The sequence below is a fragment of the Palaemon carinicauda genome, chromosome 3 (assembly GCF_036898095.1).
Source record: "Palaemon carinicauda isolate YSFRI2023 chromosome 3, ASM3689809v2, whole genome shotgun sequence".
NCBI classification, from domain to species: Eukaryota; Metazoa; Arthropoda; class Malacostraca; order Decapoda; family Palaemonidae; genus Palaemon; species Palaemon carinicauda.
Window position 1 is genome coordinate 148,964,430 of NC_090727.1, and position 23,668 is coordinate 148,988,097.

The 23,668-nt window shown below is 43.4% G+C and overlaps 1 protein-coding gene across 4 annotated transcripts in view; it reads left to right on the plus strand.

Moving 5' to 3' along the window:
• LOC137638625 (ADP-ribose pyrophosphatase, mitochondrial) overlaps positions 1-23,668 on the plus strand; it is a 51,791-nt gene that overhangs the window by 16,369 nt on the left and 11,754 nt on the right. For all 4 annotated transcript variants that reach the window (XM_068370881.1, XM_068370878.1, XM_068370880.1 and 1 more), the window contains exons 4-5: positions 2,019-2,114; positions 19,224-19,345. In XM_068370881.1, coding sequence (XP_068226982.1) covers positions 2,019-2,114; positions 19,224-19,345 — 218 coding nt within the window. The remainder of the gene's footprint in view (positions 1-2,018; positions 2,115-19,223; positions 19,346-23,668) is intronic.

Genomic DNA, 23,668 nt, shown 5'->3' on the forward strand with positions numbered 1-23,668 from the left:
TTGGTCTTGAAGAGTAGGGATGCAGTTGTTTCTCAATTCTCTAGGCAAGTAGGAAAGGAGTGGATGTCATTGTTGAGGAAGGCCCCCTTTGTTGCAGGCTACATCTCTTTCCTTGGAAGGACATAGAGACAATGGTGAAGGAGAGGAAGGTTAGCCATGACTCCCTCACCCACCATGAAGTTACCATTAGGGGTCCAAGCCCTTCAAAGGTGGCTGGGGTGAGACTTTTAACTCTGCCACATCATTAGGATTGGCTTTAAAAAAAGTTTGGGTGCTTACAGATGCAAAATGACAGTGACCTGGGTTGTAGAAGTCCTTCATGATGGTTACCACCTACCCTTCTAAAATCATTGACCTCTCTTCACTTGCCTTTTGATGGAGTTCCTTAGTTACCCTCCAAAATTGCTGGAAGCTCTGGCTTTAGCAACAGCGGTGAAAGTGATGGAGGACAAGAATGCGCTTGAAGTCATTCAAGGGCTCTACAGTTGACTCTTCTTTATGGAGAGGTCGACTTGGGGTGGAGACTAGTTGTTGATCTCTTACTACTGGGCAAGTTTGTTCATCAAACTCCATTCAGCATGACTACAGCAAATACTGTGCAGTCTGCCACCAGAGAGGAAGACTTTATACTTATGGTGGATCTGAAGGAAGCATGTTTTTAAGTACTTGTCCATTAGTCTTACAGAAAGTACAGTACCTCTACTATGTCCTCTATTATGTAATTTGCCAGTTCAAAACCCTGTGCTTCTCATTCTACCACTCATCAAGTACTCACTCTTGTTTCACTTAGAGCCCACTCGAATAGGAAACATCTGTTGAGGTATCTCGATGGCTGACTGGTTCGGCTTCTATCGAGAGGCAGTTGCTTCAGAATTAAGATTAATTACTCTTTTTTTTTCGTAGCGATCTAGGGATTGTGGTAAATTGGGGAAATTCAAGTCTCATGTCCAAGTAGAAGATAAAGTAGCTGTGCATACTGATAGATATTCAGGCAATCCCTTCAGCAGGCTCTAAGTGGTAGTACTACTGTACTGTTCTTGGTGGTAGCAATGTCTTCTGGGACATCTTTCCTTAGGCCATGAGGTAGCTCCTAGCTCCCTCATGGGACTTGCTATTCATCCTGTCTAAGGTAACCCATTTGGCATATGTCTTGAGGAGAGATAGAATAACTGGCTCATTTACTCTTTCTTGTTTCTCTTTTGAGGGGATGCAGCAGCCACAACCATTATGTGTTAGTTAGACATTAGATATTGATGAGTTGCACAATGGAGCACCTTTCTTAGAGACTACTCCAGCTATGAAGCAACTCCTCCATCCTTCTGTCAAGGGGGAGGATGGGTCAATGCTTTAAAAATATTTCTTTTGATGTGCTGGGTTTGTCACTTAGCGAAATAGGTTGTCCAGGTCCTTGTACTGGCTTCCTTTTAAGCTAGTACAGGTCAAGCCACTGACAACTTCTACATCCCTATGATTAGCTGTTAGGAAGTTGTTGGAGTCACCTTCGTCATTCTTTACAAGGCCAGTAAAGATGACATGTCTGGCTAAGATAAGAACTTTCCATGTTGGTTTTAGGAGATTTCCTATCACCAATGATTGAGTCTCCTTATTTAAAGGGCAAAAGGTTTGTATATATGTAGGAACAAATAAAGATATTCAAAAGTAATTTGTAATTTTCATATCTATACAAACCTCATTCTTTGTATTACATTTCCCACCTTGACCCTGCTTTTCAGTTCTAGGCCTGAGGACTTAAGTAGCTATTTGGTGACAGGCGAATGGGCGTAGGTTCCCCATTGCCACTTGTCATTAACCTACTACCTTTTTAAGGATTCAGTGGCCATTCTAGCATCACTAAAGATTTATCCTTATTTTTAATACCTTGGGTTTGTATAGCTTGGAAAAATACAAATTATTTTAAAATATATTTTAGAATATTTTCAGTGCTCTTGGCTATGCAGTTAAGGAGCCTTGATAACAATGTTACTGTACTTACATTTATATTTTAACTCTGTCCCCAGTGCTCCAGGGTTCAAACCCCTTTGGAACGAGGTTGATGGAAAGGTCAATCGGTGTTCACATGAAGGAGAATATTCCGTTATCAATGGCATACCAAGGTTAGTAGTTAACTATTGAAAGGGTAAGATATCCATTTGATTTTTTTTTTAAATTTATATATTAGTGAGTAACTGGAAGATAGTTGAATTTTAAATGTGTCCATACCTTAGTATAGTACCTATTGAATGTAAAACGATATAATTTATAAGATAGCATACCCATTTATTTTACTCATACTGTACTGTACTTTTGGGCATTTGGTAAAATTTCCAAACACTTTGAATTTAGTAGAAAGAGTGGTCATCGTGTACCACTCCTTATAGGTTAACATATGGGGATATAGTTCCGCAGCTCATCCTGATGCACCATCACTTCAGTTGATGCCTAATTGTGTGTGGAGAGAAAAGAGGGTATTTGGAATGGAGTGATAACGTTAAAAGTGATAGGTTTGTAAGGAAAACTTTTTTATATTCAAATATATAATACATTTGTTTCTACACAAACTTATTGCTTTTGTGAGCTGCTGAATACATTGGTAACCAGATGAAGCCTCAGAATTGATATTTATAGGTGATCACAGGGAATCCCAAAGGATCCGTGTCTCAGTGGCCTAGAAAAAGTTACCCCTGAACTCTAATCTGCTGTTGATTTTTAGTTGCTTCTAAGCATAAGAAATTCAAATAGTACATGTACTTATGTGAATTCCTGAGATAAGGATATGACTTGTTGGTTGGCACTTCAGAATCCTTTCCTATAGAATTTATTGAGTATTTTAGTTCTCAAAATTATATTAATAGAAATTAAAATTATATTTGGTTTTAACTTCAAGCTTAGTTGCTTCTTTTTCAGTTGTTTGGTCATAGGCCCAAAGGATGAGTCTTTGTAAGAGGAACTAAATGGAATTTTTAATTACTTGTTTTTCAAATTTTGACACGGAGGAAAAGTTTGGATGCAGTCTTCTTGGAATCCTTAGTCTTCGGTGGTTATTGACAAGTAGGCCTCACTGGTCATAGTGAAAATATCCTATTTATCTTTTGTGGGTGGGAAAAGGGTAAGATTACAGTAATAGAAGGGGCTCTGATTCTCAGTTTTTGGAGTGGGAGGCTTTTACAGATAAGGTATAAAGTTCACCAACTTTCTAGTAAGGTATGTCCATTAATGTTCTTTAAGAATCGATCTTTCTAAAAGATTCAACTCCACTTTACCTGTTGCAAAGAAAGTTTTTGTCCTGAGTGAAAACTGGTGCCTAAGGAAGATGATGAGGATGAGGAGTGTTTGTTACTGCTTGGAATAGGAGTCTCCCTCCATAATACTGTCTGGTCACTGTCTTTGGGTTCTTTCTCTTTTCGTCTCTTTTCTGCTGTTGTTTGAGAGTTACTCCAGTAATGAACCTTGTCCAAAGTCATTTATTTTCACCCCTGTTTTGGGATGTTTCATAAGGATCCATTGTATTTTTCACTTAAAAATTTTTTCTGCAGCCTTATCTGGGTGATTTTTTTATAAAAAAAATTGTACACTTTTCCTAAATCATTGAACTAGGAGCATCTTTCCTTCCATCCTTTTCCTTGTCTGAAGAAATGTATTCAGCTACTGTCTGTTGCTGTTTCTCTTGAAAGTCTTAGTTCTTCTGTAATGATCTGCATGCTATTGTTCTTCATCAACTTCTCAGGATCATCATTGATTTATAAGGCAACGGATTCATTGAGAGTAACACTGTTCTTAACCAAAGGCTTATGCTTAGGCTCAAAGCCTTTGAAGTCTCTCACTGGTGTGGAGTCTAGGCACAGCTTCCTCCAGATCGTGTTCATTGCTCTATTAGACACTTACCTAAGACTTTGTCAATGAGACTTGAATAATGAAGAATGTAAAATTGTTTCTTTCAGGCCTCTTTATTTTCCTATTTTTTTCATTTTTTTCAGAATACCATATTGCTTGGAAATAGAAGCTTGTAAACCTCTCTTAATGATCTCTGTTTCTTAATTCTATGGTTCTCGTAAGTTTTCCTTATGGCTTATGACTACCACTAAGCTTTACAGATTCCATTGTGTAAACAACACAAATTTAAAGAAAATTAAAGGTAATGTTTATTAGACCTACACACGAGAGCTACATGAAAGCTGATCATACCATGCTGCAAAACCATTGTGTGTGGTAGTACTTGTCTTAGCCATATGGGATCAATCATTATGAATGTCAATCCTGATATCTGAATATCGTTCAATTTCCAAGGGAAGAAGTGTTCAAAAAAATTGTTTGAACACCAATTTCTTTGATTTTAGAGGCATTCAACTTTATAAATTCCATTGTATTGTATTGTAATACAATATCAGTTTACATTTTTATGGGGATTTTATAACAATGGCCAATATCCTCATCCCTCTAGGTTAATACTCCTACCCACCTAAAGCAACAGAGTTGTCAAAATGACTGCACATCATTTTGTATTTTAACCTTTTATTTTTATTTGGTGTAACAAAGATTTTTTTTCTCTATCCATTTTAGTGAAAATAACAATTTAGATTAGAATTAAAGTATTGATTTCTGTAAGAGTGGGATGATTAAAAATTTAAATTGATAAGCAAAAATTTTGATTAGGTATACAAATATTGAAATAAACTGCAATAATTCATTAGCACCACAACTTTGTTATTTTCTTTCTCAAATAGAAAAGTGTTACTTCTTTTATAAAATACAAACCCTCATCCTTTGATAGGAGCATGATTTGTGCTTGGCTGGAACTCTTGGCTGGAACTCTGCTGTCAGAATTATAACAAGGTGTCGGTAGTTACTTCCGATTGGCTGGGAAACCATGTCTCCTTTCCAGCACACGAAGAAGCCACTTTGACCTTAGCTGCCGGGTTGTAGACATGTAAGCTCGGTGTTCTGATCTTGGCTCTTTAGTAATTTTTCTTCTTTCTCATTACAAAGTAAAACTGTGTCATAATGGAGAGATCACATTTGGTCCTATCTTGGGTTTGGTCGTTTAAAGAGTCCATGTTTTGGGCCTTTGAAAGGATCTTACAGGCAAGATTTTTTTTTTTGCCATTGGCTAAACATCTTACTCAATGCCAATATCTTTCCAATAATATGGGTTTTGGTGTTGACAAAAAGTTCTTCTTTCTCTTGCCAAGTTTTAAGGTGAAGAGTTTTCAGTAATTTTCCAAATTTCCTCATTAGGGCAAAAGGCAGGTAATGCTTTTTAGGATAAGATACTCTGTCTGTTTAGGGTAGTTCAGTGTTATTTTAACAAGGCTGATAGCGTTATCCAAGAATGTTTTATATTTGTTTATTAAGAGTTTATTGACCCTAGCTCACATTGGATTGTATTTCTGTCGGCTAAGGGACTTGAAGGTTCAAATTTATGATAGTAGGAGTGTGGCTACTTTTCTTTATCTTTGTAAGATCATTCATTGGGAAAGGTATGGGCAGCTCCTCAGTGCCATGCCAAATCTGTTTATGTTAAGCACTATTAAAGAGAAGCCTGATTTTCCTATCAAAGTTGCTGGGTATTGGATCCTATGGTGGCTGCAGATGATGATCTAATGTTTTGAAAAGTTGGGGTGTGTATTTTGGGGTAATTTGTATCGATTAGGATGCTTTAAAATTTTTTATTGATTTATGGCCCTCATGGCAATTTATATAGTTTTTCTTAATCTAACATCATGGGGTATTGTGAAAGTTATTTAGTTTTCAGTGGGAAATTTTATGCTTCTGGGGATTTGGTTGGTTGGTGTAAGTTTAGGTTGAGGTATTTGGTCAGGCGTCTTTTTCCCTTACCCTCTTCCTTCAGATTGTATTATTCATTCATGTAAACCTCAGGTGAGGTTCTTAGAAATAAAAGGAATTTGAATTTGTTCCGTAACTGAAATACAAACCACGCTATTTAATATGGGTAACTACTTTCGGCGTAGCGGAAATGACGAGCCATTAGAATTTTAACGAGGGTTTACTACCCCACTGCTAGTTAGCGGGGGTGGGGGGGGGTAGCTTGCTACCACCCCCCTCACACACACCTGTGATTGAGCTCACTTTGCTCTCGGCTCGGGTGGCAGACGGACGTGTCTGCTTTCACCCTCGCCTCTTTTGGACAGCCATTGCTAATCTTTCTTTTGCTTTTCCTTTGACAGAGTGTGTGAAGTTGGCCTCTGCTATGCGTAAGTGTCCTGGCTTACCTGACCGCCCTTGTGGCACAATGTTGGCGGTCGACACGGATCCCCACACCTTGTGTCCTTATTGTAGGGGCCAACGGTGTGATAGAGATAAGGTTTGTGGTGAGTGTAGGGAGTGGTCTACCTCCCAGTGGGAGAGGTTTTCTCAGTGCCGGAAGAAAAAGTCCAAACGGGATATTTCTCCTTCAAAGGTTTCTTTGGAAAGAGAAAATCCCAAGGACTCTTCTTCCATGGCCCAAACCTCCTCCGAAGCTCCCACTCGATCGGTTTCTCCCGAGAAGCCGGCGAGTGGTAGCGTAGACCATAGTTTTGTTGACCGATCCCGGGTTGTGGGAGAGGGAGTTGCCTCCCATAGTGAGGCAGCTCCTCTTCCTCCCCCGGAGGAGGATATTAGCATGCCTGTATCTAATAATGATTTATTACAGCTTTGGGCTTCCTTGGGGCTTCAGGGTTCGCCCTCTAACGAAGCCCTGTTTGACATGTCCAAGTTGGGAGCAGCTGTCAAACAGTTGCCGACGGTAGCAGAAATCGATCCTGTGTCTATCGTCGACGTTGTTGTGGCAGAGGCTTCCGATGAGTTGTCTCAAACCTCTGCTCCTGATGTTGCTGCTGTAGCTGAAGGCTTAGTTCCTCCCTCCGAACATCCTTCGAGGGAGGAGCTAAGTCCTACGGTCTCTCCTGCCTGTGATTCTCCCCCTCGGAGGAGTTCACTCACAGAGACTCCTCTTCGGAGGACTGCTGATGGTCAGCCCGCTGACCCCACAGCCCCCAGAGGGCGTATTAGGCGGAAAGCTCGCCTTCCCCTTCGCCGTATAGGTCTTCCTTCACCTCACAAGGGTGTTAGGAGGCGCCTCTTCGGCTCGTCATCTTCGCAGTCCTTCGCAGAAGAACCTCGCCGTCGTTCACCGACCCTGCCAGCTACATCCTTGGACTTCTCCGCAGATCGTTCGTGATCTCCTACGGTGGAAGGTCGTCCTTACAAAGGGCACGCTGACATTCCACCCACCAGACCTGCTGACCTGCCGTCACCGTTCCTGGCTGCCGATGCGCTGTGGGCGCCTTCTCATCCCGTTGTAAAATGGGCAACGGTCCCTTAGGGGCATAAAGGGCGTGAGCACAAATTGGTACCTAAATCCCTTAAGCGCCAGGTGTCCCATGCACGCCAACGATCTCCTGCTGCATAAGTTCCTGTCTTAGCGCGCCAGTGCTCACCTGCACGCGTGCGCGTACAAGCAGTTGTTTCTGTCACTGTGCGCCAGCGCACTTCTATGGAGGTTCCTGAGATAGCACACAGGCGCTCACCGGACCTCCAGCGCTCTCCAGATCCTCAGCGCTCTCCTGCGCGCAACTACGCGCCAGCGCACAGCACTGGAATCTCCTGAGATAGCGCACAGACGCTCACCAGGACTCCAGCGCTCTCCAGATCGCCAGTGCACTTCTGCGCGCCATGCGCGCCCACGTTCTCCTGCGCGCCAGGCACGCCCACGATCTTCGGATCTGCGCGCTGTGGGGAGAGTAACCTCTTCCCCAGCTCGCTAGCACTCACCTGCTCGCTATCGCGCGCAGTCTCCTATGCGTGCCCATTAGGTTGCACAAGCGCACCCTGCACGCCCGTCACTTCAGCCAGATATGCGCACCACGAGCCCGCGCGCTAGGGATATATCTCCTGCGCGTGCGCCCAACGTTATCGCCCTCACGGGCTCTTCGGCAGGATATTGCGTGCCCGTGCGCGCGTGAACAATCGCCTTCGCGCGTGCGAGCGCTCATCCACCCTTCTGCGCACCCCCTGTCATCGCCGATCCATGCCTCTGCGCCCCATCGCTCGCCCACGTGCCCCATCGCCTGCGCTCTCCCGCGCGCCCACGCGCGCCATCGCTCTCCCGCGCGCCCACGCGCGCCATCGCTCTCCCGCGCGCCATCGCTCTCCCGCGCGCCATCGCTCTCCCGCGCTCCCACGCGCGCCATCGCTCTCCCGCGCGCCCACGCGTGCCCTCGCCATCACCCTCGTACGCGCGACCCAGGGCAGGGCCCGTCGCGCGATCGCCAGCGCGATCACAGGTCCGACCCCAAACGCGAGGCTGCAGGACATCACGTGGCCAGGTCATCGTCGTCATGTCCCCCCCCCGCAAACGCCGAACAGCGCGCTCGTTCGAGGAAGGGAGGTTTCCGGATAGGTCCAAGGACTCTTCTCCTTCAGTTTCTTTACAGGCGAACCCTCGTTTGGTAACTCCTCCTAGGGATCGAACGATCCCCTTCCCTTCAGAGGGAGTTTCTGACAGCACGACTCTCAGTCAGCAGCCTTGGTTTGGGATCATCGTCAGAGCTCTCGTGCAGGCTTTTAATAAAAGCCTGTTTTCTCTGAGCTTGGTCACAAATCATTGGCGGCTTCTTCTCCCCTGAAGAGGAAGAGAGGAGTATCTACCGTGGTAACTTCTCCAAGGGCAAAGCTGACTCCTCGGAAGTCCTTGAAGAAGGCCCCCTCTCCCCCCCAGACTTTCTCTCCCTCCCCTGCGGACGAAGATTTCCCGTCCTCTGGGGAGTCAGGTGAGGGGGGTCGTTTCCCCATCGCACCAATGGGGGAAACCCCACCTCGCCCCGAGAAATCTTCTCGGGTAGGGGTTGAGAAGAGCCTTCCACCATCACTGTTGGAGTCCTGTATCCCTCCCAGGAGGGAGTCGAAGGACTCTAAGACTCTGCCGAAGTCTTCATCAAGGATTAGACCGGAGCCAGCCAAGCCCTCAGAGAATGTCCACGAGTCCCCCCAGGAAGAGCCTCTGGGGACAGGAGACTTTTCTGCCAGCCCTTCAGGAGGAGAGCTGCAGGAATCAGAACATGCGTTCTGGCAGATTCTGACCCTTATGAGGAATCTCAATGGGTTTGCGGATCCAGAGATTCCCCCTCGTGAGGGCAAGGACACGGTCTTGGACCGAGTCTTCGGTACTAAAACCCTCGAGGGCCAGTGCGGCTTTGCCCTGGTCGCAGGGGGTTAAGAGTGCCAGAGACAAGATCGAAGGCCAGCTCTCCGAGCTTGCCTCCTCCAGCCAATCCAGCACCGGTAACAAACTCCTCCCGCCTCCTTGTGTCCATCAGAGGAGGTACCTCAAGATCTTGGAGGAGACTTGCTTAGCTCTTCCTTTACACCACTCTCTGGAAGAGCTTACTGGGGGAGTCTCTCTAGAGAGAGACTCCAACTGGCATGTCTCGTATTCGGCAACGGAGATCCTGAGCCAGGAGAAGGTGGTGAAGTGTGCCATGCAGGCAACTTCGTGGCTGGACATCTGGCTAGGGTCTCTGGGCATCCTGTTAGGATCTGAGGACTTGTCCAAAGAGAGTACCAGGAAGGCCTTGGAGACCTTCTTGCTCTCAGGCACTCGTACTATCGAGTTTCTAGCTCACCAAGTCTCGAGGTTGTGGGCTAATACCATCTTGAAACGTCGAGATGCGGTGTCTGAGAGATTCCACCAAAAGGCCCCCAGTACCGACATTAACAGGCTCAGACATTCCTCCGTCTTGGGTAAGAACTTGTTTGAGCCCAAGGACGTGTAGCAGGCAGCTGAGAGGTGGAGGAAGTCCAACCAGGACTCTCTTTTATAAAGGGCCCTAACATTGAGGCCCTACAAAACTCCAGCAACCCAGCAATCACGTCCTACCAAGAGTACGAAAAAGGCAGTTGCAGCAAAGACAAAGGTGTCTAAGCCCTTTCCTATCAAGGACAAGAAAGGCAAAATGTCCTCCAGGGGAGGAAAGAATCCTAGAGGGAGCGGCCGAGGCCGCAAACGCTTGAATTTGCAGTCCCCCTGCATGTCCACCAGTGGGGGGTTGCCTACAAAGTTGCGCGAGAAGGTGGCAGCAACTCGGGGCAGATTCCTGGATGAATTCCGTAATCAGTCAGGGATATCGCGTCCCGTTCATGACATCTCTACCTCCCCTGACAGCGGATCCAGTGTCATTGAGCTCCCTTGCCATGGGATCGGCAAGGGAGCAAGCCCTTCGGGCAGAAGTCGAGATCATGTTGAAGAATGACGCTCTCCAAGAGGTAGTTGACGGATCCCCAGGCTTCTTCAGTCGACTCTTTCTTGTAGAGAAGGCGTCTGGAGGCTGGAGACCAGTCATCGACCTCTCAGCTCTGAACAGGTTTGTCAAGCAGACCCCGTTCAGCATGGAGAAGGCAGACACAGTCAGACTTGCAGTGAGATCGCAAGACTTCATGTGCACACTGGACTTGAAGGACACGTACTTCCAGATCCCAGTCCATCCGTCTTCGAGGAAGTACTTGAGATTCTGCCTAGACAACAAGGTTTACCAGTTCAAGGAGCTGTGTTTCGGTCTCTCCACAGCACCGCAGGTGTTCACCAGAGTGTTCACCCTAATTTCGTCGTGGGCTCACAGGGCCGGCATCTGTCTCCTGCGTTACCTGGACGAATGGCTGATCCTAGCAGACTCGGAGGCATCCCTTCTTCAACACCGAGACAAACTTCTGGGACTTTGCCAAGATCTAGGGATCATGGTAAATTTCGAGAAGTCTTCTCTGCTGCCCACTCAAAGACTGGTATATCTAGGCATGATCATAGACACCAATCTCCACAAAGCCTTCCCATCAGACGACAGGATAGCAAGGCTGAGGAGGGTCGCGAGTCGTTTCCTCAGACGAGAAGAGCTTCCAGCCCAATCGTGGTTACGTCTCCTCGGTCACCTTTCATCCCTGGCCCGTCTAGTTCCCAATGGTCACCTCAGAATGAGATCTCTCCAGTGGCGACTCAAGTCCCGTTGGAATCAAGGTCACGATTTCCTGGACGTCATGATCCCTATGGGTTCTGCGGAACAGACGGACCTTCAGTGGTGGGTGGCAGACGAGAGCCTTCGAAAGGGAGTGGATCTTCTCGTCCTCCACCCGGATTTGATGTTGTTTTCGGACGCCTCAAAGAAAGGGTGGGGGGCCCACGTTCTGAACCACAGGACCTCAGGCCTGTGGTCAAAATCAGAAAAGTGCCTCCATATAAACCTGCTAGAAGTGAAGGCCGTATTCCTGGCCCTTCAACAGTTCCAGCAATACCTGGCGGGCCACTCTGCGGTGGTGATGAGCGACAACGCCACAGTAGTGGCTTATATCAACAAGCAGGGAGATATCTTTTCAGATCAGCTATCCCATCTCGCAGTAGAGACACTGAGATGGACCGAAGTCCACTCGATCCCACTTTCGGCTCGCTTCATTCCAGGCAAGAGGAATGTGCTTGCCGACAGTCTGAACTTTGTGGGGTTCCCCGACTGTGGATCTGTTCGCTACAGCGCTGAACTTCAAGCTCCCGCTGTGTTGCTCCCCAGTCCCGGATCCCAAGGCACTCTGGCAAGATGCCTTTCAACAACGGTGGGACAACATTGCCGTTTACGCCTTTCCCCCGTTCTGTCTGATGAGGAGGGTGCTCAACAAGACCAGAATATCGGTCAATCTCTCGATGACCCTGATAGCTCCGCTATGGCATCACGAGGAATGGTTTCCAGACCTTCTGCAACTCCTAACGGAGCTTCCGAGAGAACTCCCTCCACGACATGAGCTACTCAAACAACCACACGCCAACATCTTTCACAAAGCCGTGGCTTCGCTTCGACTTCACGCCTGGAGACTATCCAGCATCTCCTCACTGAGAGAGGATTTTCGCAACAAGTTGCGAACAGGATGTCTGGACATCTGCGAAGGTCATCCGCAGGGGTCTACCAGGCAAAGTGGCGAGTCTTCTGTGGTTGGTGTCGTGGAAGGGGTATCTCTCCACTTGATGCCACTATTCCAGCAATAGTAGAGTTCTTCGTGTATTTGCGGGAAGAAATGCGCCTTTCAGTCTCGGCAGTGAAAGGCTATCGCTCAGCCTTAAGTCTAGCCTTCAGGCTCAAAGGAGTGGACATTTCTTCCTCGCTGGAACTTTCCCTACTCATACGGAGTTATGAACTTAGCTGCCCTCAGTCGGAAGTGAGACCTCCTCCATGGAACGTGGTTCGAGTTCTCAGGTCTCTTAAGAGACCTCCCTACGAACCATCACGACAGGCTTCAGATCGCCACCTTACTCGGAAGACGGTGTTCCTGCTAGCTTTGGCCTCGGCCAAGCGAGTCAGCGAACTTCATGGTCTCTCGTATGACATCGCCCATTCAAGGGGATGGGGGGAGGTAACGTTCAGATTCGTCCCAGAGTTTGTTGCTAAGACTCAGAATCCCGGAGTGCCGGACCCTCGGTTCGACTCTTTCAGGATTTCGAGTCTTAGTTCTGTAACTGATGACCCAGACCATCTCCTACTGTGCACAGTAAGGAGTCTGAGGCTATATCTCAAGAGAACGACTGCAGTTCGTCCCCAGGTGCAAGCTTTGTTTGTGAGCACTGGGAGAACAAAGAGGAGGGTCACCAAGAATACCATCCCGGCATGGATTCGTAGTGTAATCCATCTGTCCCTGAATCCTGACCCTCCTCAGTCACGTCGGCCTAGAGCACATGATGTCAGGGGCGTAGCTACGTCCCTGGCCTTCAAGAAGAACTATTCAGTGACGCAGGTTCTACAAGCAGGGGTGTGGAAGCGTCAGACGACCTTCACAGCCCACTACCTGCAAGACGTGACACACAGGAGACTCGATATGCTCTCTATCGGCCCTGTGGTGGCTGCACAACAGCTGGTTTAAAACCTCAGGCTCCTTAATGGACAAGTAGCAGAAGGTTGAGGGCATTGTTACCCGGTCTTAGTCTGCATGAATGAAAAGGTTTGTCTGGCCCTTATTCTTTTCTTCATCCTCCCCTCTCTTGGGGAAAGCAGCATCCTGGGTTCTCTGCACAACTGACCTCAAGCAGGGGTGTGGAAGCGTCAGACGACCTTCACAGCCCACTACCTGCAAGACGTGACACACAGGAGACTCGATATGTTCTCTATCGGCCCTGTGGTGGCTGTACAACAGCTGGTTTAAAACCTCAGGCTCCTTAATGGACAAGTAGCAGAAGGTTGAGGGCATTGTTACCCGGTCTTAGTCTACATGAATGAAAAGGTTTGTCTGGCCCTTATTCTTTTCTTCATCCTCCCCTCTCTTGGGGAAAGCAGCATCCTGGGTTCTCTGCACAGCTGACCTCAAACCACTGCAGGTAAACCACGCTTCCTTGTGTTCCTAGTATTAAGTTAATACTGTCACGTACCCATACCCTGACGAGGTGGTATTGGGAGAGTCCTAGCCTAGAGTTTCCATCTAAAGAACTTCAGGTCAACTTCCTAGGACGTGTCACACTTCATACCTTCACACACAGCTTATGTAGGCCACAGCACTTGCACAGCAAGATGCTAGTGAGGTGCAGGGACTCCTTACTATTGAGTACTGACACACCCAGGTACTGAGTCCCCGGGCAAAGCCAAAAGCCAGTACTGGCCGGGACTTACCACCCTTCCTAAGGGGTGAGTCACCCATATTAAATAGCGTGGTTTGTATTTCAGTTACGGAACAAATGACAAATTCGTAGGTAATTTGTATTTTTCCTAACTACACAAACCTTAGCTATTTAATCAAACTTGCCCGCCAGCCCTATCCCCCGTGAAGTCCTACCTCTAAGCAAAGTGAGCTCAATCACAGGTGTGTGTGAGGGGGGGTTAGCAAGCTACCCTCCATACCCCCCCGCTAACTAGCGGTGGGGTAGTAAACCCTCGTTAAAATTCTAATGGCTCGTCATTTCAGCTACGCCGAAAGTAATTACCCATATTAAATAGCTAAGGTTTGTATAGTTAGGAAAAATACAAATTACCTACGAATTTGTCATATTAGGATTGATTTTTTCTATACTGGCAGAGGTTCACATAATCCCTACCCCCTTCCTGCCAACTCCACACTGACTAGTGATGCCTAGAAGTTATTGAATGCCATTTGACTTTGATTACAGAAATGGCTACCCTGGCCTCCATCATTGCCATATAATGCCAGATTTGCTTAATAGTATACCAGCGGTGGAGTTGAGGCTACTAAAGTGAGGAAAGATGGGAAGTTTGGTTTTTATGATAGAATTAGACATGTGAGGTTTTGAGGAGGAAGTTTTGTGAACCTCAGGTGAATATAGAAATACAGTGAACCCTCGCTACTTCGCGGTTCGACCATCGCGGATTCACCACTTCGCGGATTTTTTTCATATCCCATGTATATACATATATCGCGGATTTTCCAGAAATATCGAAAATACCGTGAAGTGACCGATGGTGCGAGATTGGAGAAAGTAAGGAAAATTGAATCGTGATTGATTTTCAATATAAATGAAACTTTGAGGAGCAACAAAGATATCATTTGTTAGAGAGATAGAGAGAGGTAAGGAATGGGAGGTAGTGAAAAGTAGCCCACAGAGAGAGAGAGAGAGAGAGAGAGAGAGAGAGAGAGAGATAGGTAGAGAGAGAGAGGGGGGGGATTTAAATGTAATATACAAAAAAAAATGGTTAGGTTATAACACATTGGTGCTTATGTAATATCAACTGTATACTGTAGACGGTTTGAATAAGTTAAGAAATGGTATAAATGATACTTTGTTAGTGTATTCGTACACACTCAAGAGCGGCAGCTAGATCTAATCACAGCCAAAAGTAAAAAAAAAAAGAAGTCAACAATACTCGATTTTTAAAACAAACCCGAAATTTAAAAACAAAAGTACACGCTTTCTTAATGTGCAATTAACTATTTAAAGAGTGGCAATTTTCTAGAATAAAATGATATTTCCCAAAAAATAGTGGTTTGCTGATGAAATCGGATGCCGTATTTTTAGCTATGATTGAAATGGATGTAGACTCGGCCTAATTATTTCGTTTCGTATTTAATTGACACTAAGAAAACTAATTTTAGCTTCTTCATCTAAATGTAAGTATTGTATAACACGAAGAGAGAGAGAGAGAGAGAGAGAGAGAGAGAGAGAGAGAGAGAGAGAGAGAGAGAGAGAGAGAGAGAGAGAGAGAGAATCAGCTGTTGTACTCAAATGGCGTGTTTTTGTTTCGTGAGAATTTCATCGCCACGACTTTAACAACAACATACTGTACTGAACTTTACAGTATTATACAGACTACTGTAATATGATAAAGTAAAATATTTGTAATCTATTTTATATGAAATGGGGCTATTTTTTTTTTTTTTAAATTTACATTTACGTATGTAAAACAATCTCTCTCTCTCTCTCTCTCTCTCTCTCTCTCTCTCTCTCTCTCTCTCTCTCTCTCTCTCTCTCTCTCTCTCTCTCTCTCTCTCTCTCTCTCTCGTAGATTGTTTTCCTGCTTTGCTACGTATGTATGATTTTATATAGATACGGTAAATAATATCTGTAATAACATATTTTATTAAAGCTTTTACTGTAATATCATTATTTATCACTTTCATCATGCGCGTTAAATTCCTTAGTTTGTTTACTGAGCGTACTTTATGACGCCGTCGTTTCAGGCGTCGTCATAAAGAAAAACATTTCATTTGGAAGTCCTAACAAAAATTAAGTAAAACATTAGTAATAACCAAATCAACATACTGTACTGAATAATCAATATAATCGATGCAGAAACTAACCTATACACAGATGTGTAAATGCGTTTGTTTCTTCATTATAATCAGAGATAAACGTAAACAAAACATTGGTTGCCATTTTTTATCGTGCTTTTTGGCGTGTTTAGGAAACGCATGATATAAAGTCGCCCTTAATATTTGTGCCTGTTTTAGTTTAGGGTACGTTAGTACATGCATTAAGTGTTCTGTACATTAAAGGGTAGTTTGTTAACAGTACTACGTACAAGGGAAAGTTTTAAAAGTCTGAATATACATGTTAAATAAATAGGTAAATATGCTGTCACTACTTCGCGGATTTTCACCTATCGCGGCCGGGTCTGGAACCTATCTACCGCGATAAACGAGGGTTCACTGTAATAGATTTCATTATCAAAATTATATTAATTACTAAAACTCAGCAATGATATTTCCTACAATTAAGGTTGGGAAATACCAAAGTACCCAATTAGTAATGATTAATCTTGTTAAGTGAGCCGCCACCTTTTTTTTTTTGTAAAATAATAAACTAAGAACTGATTAAAAAACTAGTATTCTGTTGATAAAATAGTGCTATGATGTTAAAAATTGAGGACTGCCTTAGCTGTTGCTCATAATCCTTCTTGTAAAAGGGCAGTAGAAGTTAACTTATGATTGATTTTGCTTCCTAAGTGACATGTCTCGCAAATTCTTTACCATGATTTTTTATTGATCATGTGGCTGCACCCCAATTCATTACAACTTCTTAGAAGTAAGAGTGTGCCTCTTCTATTAAATCTTGGTTAACTTCTCACAGCATAGTATACTAAGTTCTTGTTTATATTTCATAAGTATTTATTATCTCGGGTGTGTGGACTGGACATGTTGCAAACAACCTGTTACCGTACAAACAAAGTACTAAAACTTTTCTATAATCTGTTGCTATTTTTCTGAAATACCAGCCTTTTAACCCCTTATTTCTTTCATTAAGTCTAGTGGATGTAGCTTGAGGTACTTTGGACCTTAGATACTCAGTGTATCTGGAAATGGAGCTGATGTAGAATTATAATACTGTAAAGTGATGTGATACTGTAAAGTAATTGGTTTGTTCTTGGAAAGTCCTTTTTTTATATAATACTGTTCACAAAGCTTTCTATATTTACTTGAATGATGGTATGCATGCCACACGATTCAAATGCTTTGTTTTCCAGTATCTGAACGTTGCTCTGATCTAGATGTAAACAGTATTTTAAAACTCTTCCAAATGAAGATAATTGTTATGAATTAGATGTTTGATTTCATCATATTTAGGAGTTTGGTCTGGCAACCTGGCACTCTAGCCAATAGGTTATTCAGTATCTACACACTAGAAGGATTAACAGAGAATGTAACATAAGAAGTTATTAAGAGAGTCCAGAAAGACAGCCACTAGTGAATTGACCAGACTACTGTGTATGAAAGCCTCACAAAGGACGTGATATGACCAGTGGATTCAGAAAATTGTATGAAGATGATAATTTGCAAATGTAAAGGAAGTGAAAAATAGGGAAATATGGCTTGATAATGCATACGTGGGATGTGGTACAATGTGGAAATTATGGAGGATTAAGGCAGTTTGAGCTACTACAAAAGTATTTTTGATAAGGAAACATTGACCTTTGAAGAAAAAGCCAAGGCTAAAAAAATTAGGCGAAATATTCATAATAGTACAATATGTCTTCAAAATTCATAAGTTTGCATGAAAATAAAATTTCAACATTTAAGAGTATCTGTGAAGTTGATGAATAGAGCAAGGGTGAAAAAAAAATAATTATTATTATTATTATTATTATTATTATTATTATTATTATTATTATTATTATTATTATTAGCTAAGCTACAACCCTAGTTGGAAAAGCTCCAACAGGGAAAAATATCCCAGTCAGGAAAGGAAACAAAGAAATAAATATACCGCAAAAGTAATGAACAATTAAAATAAAACATTTAAGGAACAATAACAATATTAGAATAAATCCTTCATATATAAACCACAAAAACTTAAACAAATTAAAGGAATAGAAATGAGACAGAATAGTATGCTCGAGTGCTCCCTCAAGTAAGAGAACTCTACCCCAAGACAGTGGAAGACCATGGTACAGTGGCTATAGCACAACCCAAGACTAGAAACAATGGTTTGATTTTGGAGTGTCCTCCTAGAAGAGCTACTTACCATGGCTAAAGTCTCTTCTACCCTTACTAAGAGGAAAGTAGCCAATGAATAATTGCAGTGCAGTAGTTAAACCCTTGAGCGAAGAAGAATTGTTTTGGTAATGTCACTGTTGTCAGGTGTATGAGGACTGAGGAGAATGTGGAAAGAATAGGCCAGACTATTCAGTGTATGTATAGGCAAAGGAAAAATGAGTAGTAACAAGAGAAAGGGATCCAATGTAGTATTGTGTGGCCAGTCAAAGGGCCTAATAATTTTCTTGTGGTAATACAGTAATTTGACTCTACATAGAGTCCTGATGACCATTAGCTCCATAAGCTGTTATTCGCGACCTCTACTCTGCGAATGGGGATGATTGCAAACAATCATGCCCTCTACGTAAAGCGTAAAGGGAGTGTGGGTCTACAGTTGGTTTAGCCTACTCATAAACTAGTTGCAGCATCCACCCTTCCTCCAGTAAATATGAATTTCTTGCTTAAACAAAAGTGAAACTTTCAGATTGTTGTGGGTGCTGGGCCTAATCGCCCCCACCCACCAAAGTTTAAACAAAAGTTAAGCAATTCTAACGACAGTCTCCAGCTCGTGCTGAAACAGTCTCCCTATTAATGGCTCAGGTTTGTATAGCTAGGAAAAATACAAGTTACTTTGAAATTTGTGATTTTTTAAATATTTTATAGAAAAATTATAGCAATTTTGGATTTTGACCATTACGATAAATTTATCTGTTGTCAACTTGCAAGGTTTCTGTACTTTCCAAGTTATATCAAAATCAGCTAAAAAAATAAGTGGGCTTTGAAGAAAAATAAAATTAAAAGCAATACCAAAAGGCATAGATGAATGGTAATGATAATTCTGTACTGTAGTAAATATTTTTTCAAGACTATTGTAATTCTTCCTTCAATTTCATAGATATTTATACCATTTTGTGTTACACATTCTACAGTAATCTGTTTTGAATATATTTTACATCTATTGAGCCTTGATATTTCTGTTATTTTGTGTCAAACCTTGTTGTCAGTTTTGAATATTTTTACATATAATTATTGTGATGTTTATTGAAGTTTGATTTTGTTATGGCAATAGTACAGCTGATGATGAGATTCCAATGGATTTTAAGAAAATTTATTTAATATACTCTAAATGCCCTCTCAAGTGCTATTAATTTTTCATTTATATCAAAGAACAAATATATCTGATATGCCATTATTGAGTCCATACTCCTAATTAAATTTTGTCTCGATATACAATATTCTGAAATTTCAATAAAAATTCAAATTTTGCAGTTTTCTCTCTATTTTAGAAATATGCATGGGCGCACAGGTGTGTGCGGTAGAGGAGCTCTTGGACGGTGGGGTCCCAATCATGCTGCAGATCCAATTGTTACCCGTTGGAAGATGAATTTAGGACAAAAAGTTCTTCATGGTATGATTATTCTTACCTAAATAGTTAGGTCAGCAAACAGCATGGTTATAAAGTATGCTAGCTATAGTTGATTATCCTCTAGTTTTATACTTTTATTAATAATACTTGACTGGTGATCATTTTCTGCACTTTACATCATAATGAATTCCTTAACTATACTTCAATAGCCATAGTTTTTTTTATAGATATTAAGTGTTCCTGAAAGTTATCTATCGTGAAAGGATATAATTTTACTAATGAATACAGTACTGTACATTATTTATAAATTCTTTAGTGCGACTATCAAAATAGGTTTTGACATGTTATAAGGGATTGAAATGTAATCAAAGCAGCCAAAGGTTTATAGTAACAAGACTCACAAAATGTAAATTAATATATAACTATTCATCTGCTCTTGTAACTACCTTTTATAAAAAGTTGCTAAGTCTTTGGAACATTTTATGATGATTGTGTAATCTGTAAACCAGCAAGGGGTAGAAATTTGTTCCTATGCAAATAAAAACTCAAATCCTTTTAAGCAGGAGATAACTTGAGAGCAAGTTGAAACTGCTATTGAATCATTTACAAGGTAGTTACAGTAGATAATGATAGGTAAGTCTGAGGGAGCCATCTATCTATTTGAGAGTGTCAAACCAATTTTGACTTCTGAGTGCCAACCCCCTTCTAAGTCCACTGATTCTCTTCCTTGGTCACTTCTTTGAAAAGGTGACAAAGAGAGTAGTAGCTTAGGAACGCCTCTTGGTAAAAGTTCCTTGGGGAAGTTGTGACAGTTATGCTGTTTTACAATGTGCAAGCGAATGGTCCCTCCCAGCATCTGGCACCAGCACTGTAGGAGAGGTGAGGGTGAGATGTATTTGCCCACCTTCCCTGTACTTATTATGACATGAGAGGATTGTTCTTAACCCTAGAAAGCTGCTGATCTTCTACTGGAGGGAGGAATGGAACTCACCCACCGAATGGTAGTTTTGGGTGTCGGTCAAACGGAGCATTTGTAGGTTAGCGGACCCAGTCGAACCAAACACTTGCACCATAGGAAAGGTGAGGTTAAGGAATAGCTGCTGTTAGAAGCTACCCAGCTCCAGAAGGGATTGGATGGACCTCACGTCGTGACCGATAACTCCTGTGTTTGGCTAACTGGAATGTGAGTCCAGAATAACAGGTACTGCTTTTATATAGGCAGTAGGTGAGGAGTCCTGCACTGTCCATGGGATATGGATTTTTTCATCCTTCCTCCCTTACCTTTCAGGTCATTGGAGGACTCTGTCTTTTCCCATCATTAGTACTGAGGTGCCATGAAGGGAAGGAATGGCATGGTTTGATAATTTTCCCCATGCACTCACCTGAAAGGGAGAGAAATTAGCTCCAGGCATGTATGTGATCTGGACATTCATATCTACAGTGCTCCCACTCTAGGTTGACCGTAGGTGCCAGAGATAATTTCCCTTACATAAAACAAGACTGTTTGTGTCTCAATCCATTGTCTGCCTTCAGGTTGTACATTCCCAAATCCGTTCTTGGATTTGAGTTTTCATATACCAGGGAGACGGAACAATCCTCAGTATTGGTTGTCAAACTTCATTCCTTGTGAGGAACACAAAGGGGGGTGTTGTTGCATAGCTTGTAGGACCTGGCCTTTGTCAGGTTTTTACCAAGTCAGAGAACTATTAGGTCAGAGGACTCCATCAAAAGTCCTATGTTTTTTTTAGCACTTGGACACTAGAAAACAACTGCTGCACTTTCGATATTTGAGGCTTGTGGCTCTTGTGAGGTGTTTAGAAACTCAGGAAAGGTCTGAACTTTTTATGTGTGATCTAGGGTAGCCTTAGATGGGGTAAATTCTCAGATCTGCATTTTGAAAATTTTCTTTTGCCTTATCAATCCAGAAAGATTTCGCCTTCCCTGCTGGCAGTACAAGCTTGTATGTGACAAGGGACATTGCAGATTGCTTCTATCTCCAAGTTGGTACTAATGACTGCCTTGTGGTTGGTCAACGTAGCGAACATTGCTTTTCAACAGGGTTCAACTCTGGAGTACGTACCAGGCAAAGTTCCGCAGGCTTTTGCAGTCTGAAAGAAAGTAATTATCTTCCTTTTCACCAGATGACGATTCTGCTTGGCAAGTTGGCACAGAAACAACATTGTGGTGTGGATTGGATCAGTGCAGGACTTCTCATCTCCCCTTCTGAAGGGTAAAGTTGAGGCAGCGGTGGAATGAGAGGTCTGTGTATCAGGACTCCCTCATCCACTGTACATAATCCCTCAAGGGCTTTGGCCTTTTGAGTATGACTTTAGACAAGCCTTTAGGGGCAGCCATGCATCTGGCTCAGGTTTGATGAAGCCGGGCATCCCCAAAACCTCAGCAAGGACCAATAGCAGTCTCTTCTTCCAGAAGATGTCAAACCCTGCTTCACACATTTGTGCCCCATCTCCAGCTCAGCCAGGTAGGGAGTTAGGAGAAAAAAGAAGGGGTAGCAACACTAAAGGGAACTTAGACTTCAGGTTTGTTTTTTCTCACCCCTTACTCTATTTTCCATTTGAATTTGTTTTAGACATACTTTGCTGGTTCCATCTCTGGACATGTCAACAGTGGTGGAATGATCCGAGATTCGTGCTTTGGAAGTTATGTACAACCATTCTTTAATCCTCTCCTGTCTGCTCTTCAGGGAGTTGTTACAGGGATGGAGGAAGATTCTGAAGGAGTCTTGCCTGAACCAGTATTTTTGGATTGCATTTAAAGGTTTAAAAGGCCACTCATGAATGGCAGAGGTAAGGGACAGTGACATTGCCTTAGCAAGCAGGATAATGCCCTAGAGACTGACTATATATATACATATGATCAGTGCCCAAACCCCCTCTCCACCCAAGCTAGGACCATGGAGAGCCAGGCAATGGCTGCTGATAACGCAGCAGATAAACCTATAGGTTCCCCAAACCCCCATCCTTAGCTCACAGGAATGGTACGGTTGCAACGACACAGGAACTAACAAGCTTGAGATTGAGGCTCCTCCTTGCTCTTGTTGCGATTTGAGGATTGTGATAAAGGAAAATGTGATCTCGAGGTCAAGCAAAGGACAAATTCTGATTATCTGGGGACATATACCCGAGTTCTCGTATCAGCAGACTTAGGGAGGTAGCACACCCTTTCCTGATCAGTCAGAAACTGTTGATCAGTAGCAGGAAGATCTGTTGGCAAGATTTGAAGAATGGGAGTTTGCTCCCTCTTCTTCCTTCAATACCAACTCCTCCCTCATATCCTCTTCTTCTTACTCTTCTCAGAAGAGGAGGAAGAAGTAGTAGTAGTCATGTAAGAGGCCTTTCATAAGAAGTTCCTTGGGACTAATAGTGAGTACAGCATTCTTTTCCTTTGAAAGTGAGTGATGGGTCTTGCCCGCCGACTGATACTTTCGGGTAAGGTCAAGTGGACTTTGATCATGGTATGACAGCTACTGAACTGTTGTTGCATTGGTTGTAGGTGAACGGTTTCTCCTAGGACTGAGCACTATCATTGTAGGGCAGGTGAGGGTAAGCGTGATTATCTTTATTGTTTCTCTCATGATATGGGAAGAACAACTTGCACTTAAGAAGCATCTCTCCTGTAAGCCTGATATGATGGCTGCTGCATTTGATTGGTTAGAGGCGAATGGCCCCACCTGAGAATGAGCACTAGAATCATAGGCCAGGTGAAGGGAAGTCATTACGCCCACTTCCTCTGTTTCTGTCGTGACATAAAAGGAATGTTATTGCCTTTAAAAGAGCTGCGCTCCTCCTCCAGGATGGAGCAGTGAAGGTCAACCATGATGGGTACCCTTGAAGTCTGTCAACTGGCATCCGAGCTCAGTGTTATAGCTACCACTGTTGTACTGGTTGCAGGTGAGCAAGTCCCACAGGGACCATCACCCTTGGAACCCTCTCAACTCATCCAGAAGGAAGTGATGAAGCTCAACTGGTGACTGCTTCCCCTTGGTTTGATTAGCTGGAGCATGATCGTGCTGTTGAAATATGGACAGCAGGTAACACTCCCACACCGTCCAGGTTATGGTTGAATGTTTTTGTCCAACTTCCTGATCCCTTGTGGACTATGAAGGATACTCTAGGATGGCCCCAATTTTAGTGTTATCCAGACCTGCTATCTCTTTGGGTAGGTCCTGAGAGACTAAAGACTAGACTGGTTCTTCTCTTTCAGTTGCGACTTCACAATTCCGTCTCCTTATCCGTGAACTTTTCAATATTTCATGGCTTGAGACTTCCTCTAGTTCAGCTTTAAGAGGGATGGTGGGCTATCTAGCCTTGTAAGAGGGAAGCTTGCCTTCTCTACAAGGGTCAT